Consider the following 11952-nt stretch of genomic DNA (forward strand, 5'->3'; position numbering starts at 1 on the left):
TGAATCATAGGAAGTACGCTAGATACGGCCTTGTTCTTGTTCAACGTATACTATCTATCCTGAAAACATTAATCGCCTTGTGCCCACCCACCAAGATGGCTCCTTTATGGGGCAATACTCGATGTTTGACGTGAAGTTATTTACACACCTGGAATTAAACGCTCATTGAGACAAGTTGTAGATGCCTTTCGGTGCACCGTGTACGTGAAACAGATCAAGAAAGAGTGCGTGCTCTATAGCAGTGAAGGATCGATCGAGTATCTGGAGAAAAAAAATTATACGGGACGGCCGGTTGGTCTAATACATAGTTCGCTTGCCGAACAAAAATCTGTACAGGTATCATAGCCTTTGTTATACGGAGCAAGATATTCTGATTGGTTTTCTGATTTTGCTTCGATAAGCTACAGCGTGTCATGTATATTGGTCGTGTATCTTATTAATATTTGTCGAAATCCCGGGACTCTATCATCAGTGTCAAAATTGACCGCGGTTGTGTACAATGCATATTGATCTATTCGTAGCTGTCATTTGTACATTGAATAATTTGTTTCTGCTGCATGAATCACGTCTCGTAAATTTCAATAACAAGTCTACGACTTTACCTAGCATTTTTAATGAGAGATATAACTATATATTACATCACGATGGAAATACTTCGTCGTTATTATAAATTATATTCTTTCGCGATTTAACAAAAAACAATATCATTGTAATACTATTTGTAACTATTTTTAAACATAATATCCACGGAAAATTATTATGTTAAATTTCTAATTATTAAGAAATTACAAGATTCGTATTATATATATGGAGGTTAACGTAGAAATGTGTTTCGAAAAGTTTTTTAACGTTTTATTTCATTGAATCCATAACCTGTATAATATGAGAAGTAATTTATTTTCATCTTTAATAAATTCAGTTGATGTGAAAATTACTTTCGCTTCGAATGTTTGCTTGTCATTTGATTCATCTCTTGTTTTACTAATATAAAGCATATTTTATAATGTAATTTATGGTGCATATACATGTGATGATGAATGCAGTTCTATGTGATTTTACATATCTTATTAATGTGAATTTCAGGAAGTGGATACTATCATGAATATTTAATCTAATTTCCATAATAAAGATATCAGTGCAAACATGAGTGCAACTAACTAACATTTCATAATACTGTTTATTAGTCTATTGTGAATATTTTTTTTTTCAGATACACAGTGCCATTCCAAAGAACCATTGCTCACAGCTGTGCTAAATTATGAATGTTATGCTTTACAGAAAAAGATAAAGTGTAAAGATTTTTAAAGATCCGTATTACTAATTTTTAATGATGTTAGTTTATCATTCATGAAGCTACGATAATAACAATTACATTAACAAAGCTCAAATGAAATTTTGGCAAACAACATTTGTACATAATTATTCATATGTTAATTTGCATGTCATACAAAAATTTGAAGCATGATATATGAATGTTGTAAACGAATGGGAAAGATAAAATAAAAGAGCATTTTGTTGAAAATGTTACCAAAGGGAGGTAATGCTGATTTTCATATAAATTTTTAGACTTGATACAATGACCAAAGGGAGAAATACTGATGTTTAATAACTGCAAAGATAAATGAATAAGAAGAACTATTAATAGTGGTACTTAAAAATGTCCTGAGTAAAGTTTGATGAAGAAAAGATTTTTATTTTCACACTTAATTATATAAGTGATCTAATCAAGTTAAGCTTTAAAAATGGCAAGAAAAAGTGATAATATTAAAACCATCAATGTTGCTGTTGTTGGTCTTTCTGGCACTGAGAAAGATAAAGGACAAGTTGGTGTTGGAAAGTCATGTCTGTGTAATCGTTTTATGCGTTCTTTGAATGATGATTATAATGTGGACCATATATCAGTGTTATCACAGGTAATAGCTAAATATGTGTTACATACATTTGTATGCTTTGTATGCTTTGCAGTGATTACTCTTTTATTAAATGGCTATTATTTTTTACAGTCAGATTTTAGTGGTCGCGTGGTGAATAATGATCATTTCCTATATTGGGGTGAAGTTACAAAAACAGCAGAGGATGGGACAGAGTATCAATTTCAAGTGATAGAACATACAGAGTTTATAGATGATGCATCATTTCAGCCTTTTAAGGGTGGTAAAATGGAACCTTATGCAAAAAGATGTGCAGCCACCAAAATTACTAGTGCAGAAAAGCTTATGTATATTTGCAAAAATCAATTAGGCATAGAAAAAGAATATGAACAAAAAGTTTTACCAGATGGTAAATTAAATATTGATGGCTTTTTGTGTGTATTTGATGTAAGCGTTGTACCAAATAGATCTATAGAAAAACAGATTGAAATAGTAGCAAATATATTGAACAGTTTAATGAAAACTAAAAAACCAATAGTTTTGGTAACAACTAAAAATGATGATGCTAATGAACAATATGTAAAAGAAGCTGAAAAATTAATAATGCGTAAAGAATATAAAGGTTCCATTTTAATAGTTGAAACATCTGCACATGAAAATATCAATATTGATTTGGCATTTATGATTTTGGCTCAATTGATTGATAAAACTAAAATGCGAAGTAAGCTAACACCATTTGCGGAAGCAGCTAGAGCTAGAAAAGAATTATTGGATGCATCTACAGAATCTTTACAAAGATTGATTCGAATACATGTTACTGACTATAGAGCATTGTGGTCTCAAGCATCCAAAAAACTAGCCCAACATAAAGAATTTTCAACATTTGTAGAATTATTTGGTATTGATGCAACCCAAAGATTATTTAGGAGACATATTAAGAAATTGAAAGATGAACAAGTGGCAAAGAAGATTCAAGGATATTTAGATATGTTACCTGAAATTCTTCATGAAATATGTCCTGATATAACAAATTTGATCAATGAGTATGTTTCCAACTAAAATCTTTTAATTACGATTAAAAGGTGTCATTTTACTGAATCCGTATATTTTATTTATATAGAGAGTGGTCTGCAGTACAACAGTATATAAAAGAACATCCCGATTTTCATCAATATTTTTATGAATGTCCCGAGGATATCCCATGGATTGATTGTGATTTTGGTGAAAACAATGGAACAAAGATTCCTTATGATGTTTTGGAGACACCAGAAGCGGAAACTGTTTTCAAAAATCATATAAATATATTGCAACAAGAACAACGGCGATTAGAGTAAGTATTACATACATATGCATATATTTCTTGATTATACTTTATTATAATTATTATCTGCTGAAATTCTACTACTTAGAAATAGCAAAAGAATCACTAGTTTTCCCTTACATGCTTTAACATAGTTATTAAGGTTATATAGTTATTCAGCATTTTAGATAATAATACTTATATGCAATACATTAATGCTTTGCTTTATTCTGGGTGGCGTTTATTTTGTGCAGACTTCCTAAAAGGTAAATTGTGCTTTTTATCGCTTTTCATACTAGAATATCATTTTTTAGAAAAATATATAATTAGCTGTACTAACATTTTTATAGTTTTTTATACATATATATTTTGGTATACTTGAAACTTCATAAATGAATAATCTATAAATAATTATATTCTAGTAGGGAAAGTATTTGATAATATTTATGTAAATACATTGTTCATTAGATGGAAAAAGCAGTTTAAGCAATTATTGGAAGAAACTGGCTATGTTACACCAGGAAAGCATTTGTCTGAAGTTAGAGTTCTTTTTATGGGCAGAGAATGCTTTGAAGCTCTTTCTCACCATGATTGTCAAGAAATATATGATCAACATCAAAAGGAAATTATTGAGAAAGCAAAACATAATTTTCAAGTAAGGATACACATTTTAGTATAAATAGTAATAACAACAATTTAAATATTTTACATTCTATTGTACTTTCTGATTCTATATATTATAGGAACTACTACTAGAACATGCTGATTTGTTTTATCATTTTAAAAGTATAGCACCATCTGGTACTATAACACAAGATGATATTAAAGAAATAACAGATGCATTGGTCGATGATTTTAGGTAATTAATTAAAATTATCTCTTTTTTAAATGAATTTACAAATATTTTTGAATTATCTCTTATGGTGTACAGGTATAAGGCTTTAGATAGGCTGGATCAAGATAGAAAATTAATGCTTTTTCAACATTTGGGTTTTGTACATTGTCCCATAAGGGAACATTGTCCAGCTTATCCAAATTGCATGGATGCGCTTATAGAACGTATACTTGGAACAAAAGCTCACAGGTAAGGTTTAGTTTTTTTCAAATTAGACAGATAAAATAAAATTTCTTATATTCCAATATTATTATAATAATGATTTTTTAGACCTTCTTCATGGAATCACAGTAGCCAATGGCAATTAACATCTGATAATAATCAATTAAATTTAGTCATACTTGGAAGCAGTGGACTTGGCGAAGAATTCGCTCGTGAAATAAGAGCACAAACGGAGGACGACGAAGTAGAAATTGATTGTCAGTTATATACACTTGGATATCGAATAATCGATGGTGACGTCGGACTACCACACAATTCATTTACTACTTCTGACTTTATGCCTCATGGTATATGACAATGCTATAATTATTATATATACACATATAGTTATACTATATAGAATAGAAGTGAAGTCTAAAAGCATTTTAAATTTACAGGTTCATTTTGTATTTACGCAGACGATTATTCATTTGAATATATTCGTTCTTCTTTAGAGAAAACTTTATTGTCGAATTTAGAACAGGAAGATAGGTTACCATTTCAAGGATTACCTATTGTTATTATGTTTGTGCCAGAATCAACTATAGACGAATTAGAAGCAATAAGACTTAGGAAAGAGGGTCAAAATCTTGCTGATAGGTACTAATTACTCATGTACTTTATATTTCATTGTAGATAGAAAAAAATTAACAGTCAATTTTTACATTAGTCTACAGTGTCCATTTATCGATGTCTGCATAGAGGATTTAGAGCAAGACAAAAGGTTCCCTGCTCCGCTTGTGAAAGATGCATTGCAGCAACTTATACAATCTATAAATCACAGAGCTGGTTTTTTAAATATTTACCAAAGTGTTATTGAATGTTTGGAACCGGATATTAGGTAACATAATCTTTAAGCAGACTATATTATGTGTTAAGAGGAGAGAAAATATATCAATATTATTTTTATTTTAGAATAATAATGTGTATGTTTTGTGGGGATCCATATTCTGTCGAGAACGTACTCGGTCCTTTACTTAATCATCAATGCTGTTTCCTTAGTGGCGATCGATCGATTGTTTTAGAAACATTTCTAGGAGAATCGAAACGAAGAGTTGAAGTTATTATTTCTAGTTTCCATGGAGCAAATGCATTTAGGGACGAATTAGTACATGGTTTCATATTGGTTTATTCCACAAAAAGGAAAGCATCACTTGCAACCCTTAAGTACGTGTAATATAATCATTTTTATGTTTCAAAACTATATCATTTTAATTCAACATTTTTTCATAGTGCATTTTCCATGAATATACCAAACTTACCGATACAAATAATGGCTGTGACCGATACTGGAGGTGCTAATGCTTTCTTCAGTAATGATTTAAGTCATTTACTTATCACGGAAGGAAATGCAATTGCGGATAAATTGCAAGCGCATTTTATGACCTCAGCATCCAGTTGCCAACAAAAGAGTATGCTATAGTATTTAAAGACACTACTTACTTTTTAACATCAAATTTTTTAGTTTAACTTAATATTTCGTTTTTTAAATACATATTGTGTTACACATAATATATATATATTACAGCGGCATTTTATACTCCATTCTTCAAAGAGGTATGGGAGAAGAAACCTGAAATTGAACAAGCATTTAATATGGAAGAGCCAGGTAATCTGAATGATAGTGGTGAAGGAACTCTGGAATACTCTGCATTACATCCTATGCCACCGCCACGACATGAAAGTTATCACCTTCAAACACCGGATGATGGGTAAGTAATTTGAAACTAGTCCTTAAAATGTCATCTAATTAATTGTGATTACCATAAAAATTTCTTTGTACTTCAAAAATCTAATGTGAAGTAGTATGTCTGTAACTTTCAGAAGCGGTTCCGAATCGTACGAGCAATTAACTCCTGATGGTGATCTTGGAGATACGGGATTAAATGAACAGTTTGCAGACAATAGAGCTACGCCTAGTGACGACAGTGATATTTATAGCCAAGTAGATTTTTATAGAGAGGAAAGAGAGAGAGATCTGTTAAAACCAGGAGACATTACAAACAAATTATCCGGTTAGTTTTATAATAATGAAATGAAATGGAGTGATGACGAAATACCTTTTTAAATATAATTTCATTTTTTTTATACCTTTTTTATCGCAATAGGTTGGGTGAAAGATACATTTATGCATCAAGATGGAGTAACTAATAGTTACTCCCATAGAGCTTTCACAACAGGCAGACGTCATATTTCCCAGGCAAAACCACGACCGAAAGGAAATAGCCAAACTTTAAAACAACCTGGTAAAATAAATTTAAAAGATTTTTCAAATGTGACAGATGCCATAGCTAGAATGACAGTAGGCGAGAAGGATGAACACGGTCCGAAGATAACTATGGGTCATGCTCCTCTTGCTACACCTGAATTGGTAGATTTAGGTTCTGAATATGCCCAAGTTAAAGACGTAGTACCAAGCCTATATCCTTCTTACGATGGCGATTATATGTATGCTTCAGTACAAGATTCTATCGGAAATAATAAACCTAAGTTACGTCACAGACGCGAGAAAGGACAACCCTGTAAGGGTCCAATTAAAAAAATTTTTATTGGAGTTTATTAATACATATATGTTCATTAATTATATAATTTGTTTTATAGCATATAGTGATTCTGACTCTGAATGGAGTTCTTTGGAAAGACAAAGGGTTGCTGATGTCTTAGGTAAAGTAAACAAAAAACCACCATCGCACAAAAGGATACGAAAAAAACGTACGGCTATACCTGTCGCTGCACCTAAAGTCCCATCATTGGCTAGCATGGGAAGTGGGGATGGTATTGTTGGTTTGAATTATAATGTTAAAGAGGATAAAAGTTGGCGTGTAAATCCTACAGAAAGAGGTATTATATGCATTAATTATGATGATTCTGTCAATTGTTTCATTATTAAAATATGTTATATGATGATTTTCTTATTAGTGTCTAGTGAAACACCAGATTCTTCCGAATCTAGTGATCCGGACCACTCGAGATCGAGAGCAAAACAATATAAACACGCTGCTGCTAGTCTACGAAAAAGATTTGGAAATTCATTGCCACAACATCTACCTACATCATTACAACATCCCTACAATGTAAAACATATGACTCAAGAAATGTTTAGTGCTTCCTGTAAGTAAGATTGTCATTAGTATCATAATATAAATCTTTTGCATGCTAAAAGATATTAAAAAAGAATATAAAATGTTTGGTAGCTTTTGTGTGCATGTTTCATATCTTTCGCGTTTTAGAAAAGGTTTATCGCCATTGTTCCGATTCTGTAATTGTACTATTAGTTTGACGACTTATTAATTCGAAATAGCTATCAAGAATAAAAATTGCGAGGATTTTAATGAATTGTTAATATCACAAATTTTAAATAATAGTTGTAGAATTTTCCCCAATAATTTTTTAAGATGGTTCAGACAGGATACAACAGAAGGTTTGCTCTGAATTATTTCTTCTTATATATTTGATATTGCATGAAATTATTATCATTTTGGTAAAGCAGGGGAGTGACATTACCTTTGGCAACATTCCAGATGATGAATCCAGTTTAGATGTTTCGTCTCCACGAGAAATTAATTCTCCCAGTGTAAGTAAAAATATACGGCAAAGTAAAGCTAAATCTCTGTATAAATTTTGTTGAAGACATTCTTTTTGGTATTTTAAATAAGGTCAAAGATGGCGATAAATTAAACAGAAAGAAGGATAAACAAAAAGCGAAAGAAGACGAGAAGTTAGAGAAGCGTCGTCAAAAAGAGGAGAAGCTTAAAAAACACGCGGAGAAGGAAAAGGAAAGGGAGAAAAAGAAGCAAGAAAAAATAAAACAAACTAAAGGACCTAGTTCAGCATTAAGTATGAATCAACAACCGCTAATTGAAGACTTTGCACAAAGTGAAACAAATCGAATACCTCTGTTTCTCGAAAAATGTGTGCAATTTATTGAAGATGAAGGATTAGATTCTGAAGGGATATATAGGGTTCCTGGAAATAGAGCACATGTTGAACTCCTCTTTCAAAAGTTTGAAGAAGGTAAGTTTTTTCTATGATTTCATATCTAAATATTAATTTTTGTTTATATATTCGTTCGAATATTCCTTTACTTGTTTTATTATTGTAGATGGAAACGTGGATATACATTCATTGGACATACCTGTAAATGCTGTTGCGACTGCTTTAAAAGACTTCTTTTCAAAAAGGCTACCACCATTGATTGACAAAGAACGAATGAGCGAACTCGAGGACATTTCAGGTAAATTATAATTTTAACATTAACCGAAATATTTAATTAAAGCTGAAGCTAACTCTTTTTTGCTTAGGTGCACGTGGTATTAGCAAACCGATGTCCGCAACATGTATGAATATGGAAGGTAAGTATCATTATGTAAATTTATACAAAATAAAGAGATTAAAAAGACAATAGTTTAAGATAAATATCTATTATTTATTATAGATCGAAGCTGCAGACTATTGGCACTACGTTTGATGCTCAACAAATTGAATCCAATTAATTTTGATGTACTTAAATTTATCTTTCATCATTTTGTAAAGTAAGTTTCTATTATCATTATAGTTTAGATTATCTGAGTATTAATCATTATAATGGAACATTTACATATTTTTAGAGTGGCTGAAAATTGTAAGCTGAACAGTATGGACAGTAAAAATTTGGCAATCTGCTGGTGGCCTACTTTATTGCCTATAGAATTTAACGATCTTGGCAGATTTGAAGCAATGAGACCATACCTAGAAGATGTTGTTCAGACGATGATAGATCAATATCCTTTCCTCTTTTGTGGTGAAGAAGCTATCGTAATGGTGTAGTGAAAGACTACATTATTTCGAATCGTACAGTTAGGGCTTGTACGAGTAATGTGAAATAATTACACTTCAATACGGTGTGTATTATTTCCGTTTAGTCCTTATGATTACGAATAATGATTGGTCTTGTTATGTTTATACACCATGACTTGATCGTAGTGCATTTGAGCTACGACTAGGATAATTCTTGTAACGTGAAAAAGACCGAACAAATTAATTTAAGTTTACATACTTGTTTCATTGCGAAGTGTGACTGACGGAGTGATAGATTAATGGCCCTAATCATGGCTGTTTGCAGGCCCGATAATAACGCGAATAATAAAAAGTCAATCCATGTGTCATAACAGTATGCATGTATCATGTTGGATGTATTCAGAGCGATGTATTTATTAACATATATTTAGGTGTAAGTCTCGATATTTGATAATAGCGAATACTCGTAGTGAGCTCGGTGTTGCTTTTTTATCTGATCTTTTTGTTTTCCTTTACCTTCTGTTCTTATGTTCGTCTATAAATAAAAGATCTGTTTATTGTATGCAACGTGTATGCGTGTGTGTGAGAGAAAGAGAAAGAGAGTGAGAGAGGGAGGGGAAGATAAAAAGCGAGAGAAAGAGAAATGGCGCAATCTTATAAAAAAATATTCATATTCTAAAACGTGTTAAAGACATTACTATAAAATGTACGAGGTATACAAGTTTTCTCTAATACATGCGCGTTTTTATATAGCAACGATATCAAAACATCAAAATATCTCTATGAAAAATTCAATTTTTCGGTTAATCGATTATCATTTTTAGTTTGGAAGGCATTTTTAACTTGCATTTAATCAGTGTAAATCTCTTTCTCGAACCAGTATTTCAGAATATTTAGTTTGATTTAATAGAGCTATTTAAGCTCATTGGTGATACAATGCATAATACATCCATTCCGTCTGAATGAAAAACAAAAACGAACAAAAAGAAAAAAAAAAGAAAAAGATGAAGAAAATGAAAAGCGTTACATGTATTTGCGATTTTTTCAAGATGTGCAGCGAATAAGCGTTTATATCAAGAAGATTGTAAGGATATTGATATGGTTCTAATTATTAAGGTAAATCTTGAAGATTTCCGGATTTGTAACAGATCACGGGAATACTAAATGCTAAGAACTTTACCTAAAATCTTACAGACATTTTTTCAAGTTTCATAAAGCGAACAACTGTACATAAGATTATAAGATTGTAAGCTACGAAAAGTTTATAACGAGAATTACGAGTATCGACTATCGACCGATACTTTCGAGATTATTCAATGGTCGCCATGACATTTACACAAATCGCTTTTATCTTTTTTTACGCGATGCATGTTATATTTGATAAAAATAATTGAATAATAGACGAAGGTTCGTGTTTTTAATCGCATATTGTATTTGTGTATCAGCTATCGTCTGTATTTACAAAAGGTACTTATCAACGTTACATTTTATTTTTCGAACAGCTTTAGAATACTACGGTCACAGGATATGTAACCGATCGTCAAACTGTTCAACCATTTTGCTCTTGTACCTGCTGCGTTATCCCGAAATACAATTCTCTTTTGGTAAAAACCATTATTCTAAATTTATACACATATGATAACTTTTATGTGTTCCCATGGATAAAGGTTCTGACGATCGTCGTTACTGTTCTGAAGATGAGATGAAATTCGATAATACAAACGCATCAACGGATCAAACGACTGAGCCATTAGAACTGTGATGTAGTTACTTGTTTTTAATAATGTATAATAGTAACTATCGAGAAAGGCAAAATGATTGTTCAATGACGCTTAACGTAATAGATGCGATCTTTGTTGAAACGAAGCTATTGTTTTACGATCAGTGTATGTTAGCATTAATTGATTTTCCAGCGTGCAAAACATCTTCGTCTATTAATGTGGAATGTGGTCCGATTCGAAATCCTTTCGAATAATGATGAATTCACACGTAGGTGTGCCATAACATGTGTAGTTGTCACGGTCATAATGTAACCGTACATCATTTGAGGATGAAATGTTCGGAAGCAAGAATCGTCAAGCAAGAAAAAAAAAAGAAAAGAAAGAAAAGAAAAGTAGGATCAAAGAAGTCAATCGACGATTGATCAACAATGGAGCTATTGTGAGCAAGTTTGTTTCTTCTTTTATTTTATTCGATAAACCGAACTATAACAAGAAACATTCCCGCGAGTAACGATTGAAGTTACTTCCGGTTTTGTCGAGCGCGAATTCGACGAGGTTTATGTTCCTTTGGCGATGAATATATTGCAGGTAAATGAATAATGAGGAAAAGAAAGGAAAAGAAAGAAACCATTTCGATAAGGTTGTCCGATCTCGACGAGTTCGTTCTCGATAAATTTTGTCGTATATATAAGAAAATCGTTGTAACGATATTTCGATGATTTAACCAGCGCCGCGAGGACGCTTAGCGACAAGCAACGGATCGTACATTCCCGTATTAGTCGTAAAATGAAACAAACAAAACAGAATTTTATACATTCGTACGTACATAATTGTATAATGTTATTAATAGGAACAGAGACGTCGATGTTACGTGTGAGATCTGGGATATGGATCAAATGCTGTCTGAAATAATAATGACATGATTTCTGTCATTGTCGCTGAATTTAAACTGGCTAAATTTTTCGAACACCTGTTCGTTATACCTTTGACAATGATTCTCTTTTATCCTTGATCTTCGTTGCGTATTATTCTCTTATGCTTTGCCACCCTTCTAAGTATGCTTTTTGTTTATGTTTTCTCTCCAGCTGACAAATTTTTGCAAATCAGTGCTCCCCAATGTCGTCATATTTCTATTTTCTTTCGTATGGATTTTTTTTTTTTTTTAATATTTCTTCGGAAGGGGACGAA

At 31.8% G+C, this 11952-nt stretch overlaps 1 protein-coding gene across 6 annotated transcripts; it reads left to right on the forward strand.

Annotated features, from left to right (window-relative positions):
• Positions 1-63: 63 nt before the first annotated feature.
• Positions 64-11713, forward strand: LOC100644547 (rho GTPase-activating protein 190). Of its 6 annotated transcripts, none has more exons than XM_012310300.3 (25): positions 64-336; positions 1211-1332; positions 1567-1913; positions 2004-2914; positions 2992-3201; positions 3426-3437; positions 3640-3826; positions 3915-4030; positions 4103-4255; positions 4337-4575; positions 4666-4867; positions 4938-5108; positions 5183-5434; positions 5501-5679; positions 5796-5979; positions 6074-6282; positions 6376-6789; positions 6869-7108; positions 7187-7378; positions 7789-7841; positions 7924-8281; positions 8370-8501; positions 8569-8619; positions 8703-8799; positions 8875-11713. In XM_012310300.3, the coding sequence occupies exons 3-25, from the start codon at positions 1743-1745 to the stop codon at positions 9071-9073; spliced, it is 4932 nt and encodes a 1643-aa protein (XP_012165690.1). In that variant the 5' UTR covers positions 64-336; positions 1211-1332; positions 1567-1742; the 3' UTR covers positions 9074-11713. The 6 variants fall into 6 exon arrangements, with proteins under 6 accessions (XP_012165690.1, XP_012165694.1, XP_003393196.1 ...); XM_012310304.3 differs by having other exon boundaries at positions 1211-1291; XM_003393148.4 differs by having other exon boundaries at positions 1211-1913.
• The last annotated feature ends 239 nt before the right edge of the window (positions 11714-11952 follow it).

Source organism: Bombus terrestris, chromosome 1 (assembly GCF_910591885.1).
Source record: "Bombus terrestris chromosome 1, iyBomTerr1.2, whole genome shotgun sequence".
NCBI lineage: Eukaryota > Metazoa > Arthropoda > Insecta > Hymenoptera > Apidae > Bombus > Bombus terrestris.

What these genes read in the sequence shown, in the direction of transcription:
- LOC100644547 (XM_003393148.4), top strand. Translation starts at nt 1,743, where the DNA reads ATGGCAAGAAAAAGTGATAATATTAAAACCATCAATGTTGCTGTTGTT. An exon ending in TGTAAATCCTACAGAAAGAG is followed by an intron (nt 7,109 to 7,186) that starts GTATTATATGCA and finishes TTTTCTTATTAG; the next exon opens with TGTCTAGTGAAACACCAGAT. An exon ending in CTTTCAAAAGTTTGAAGAAG is followed by an intron (nt 8,282 to 8,369) that starts GTAAGTTTTTTC and finishes TTATTATTGTAG; the next exon opens with ATGGAAACGTGGATATACAT.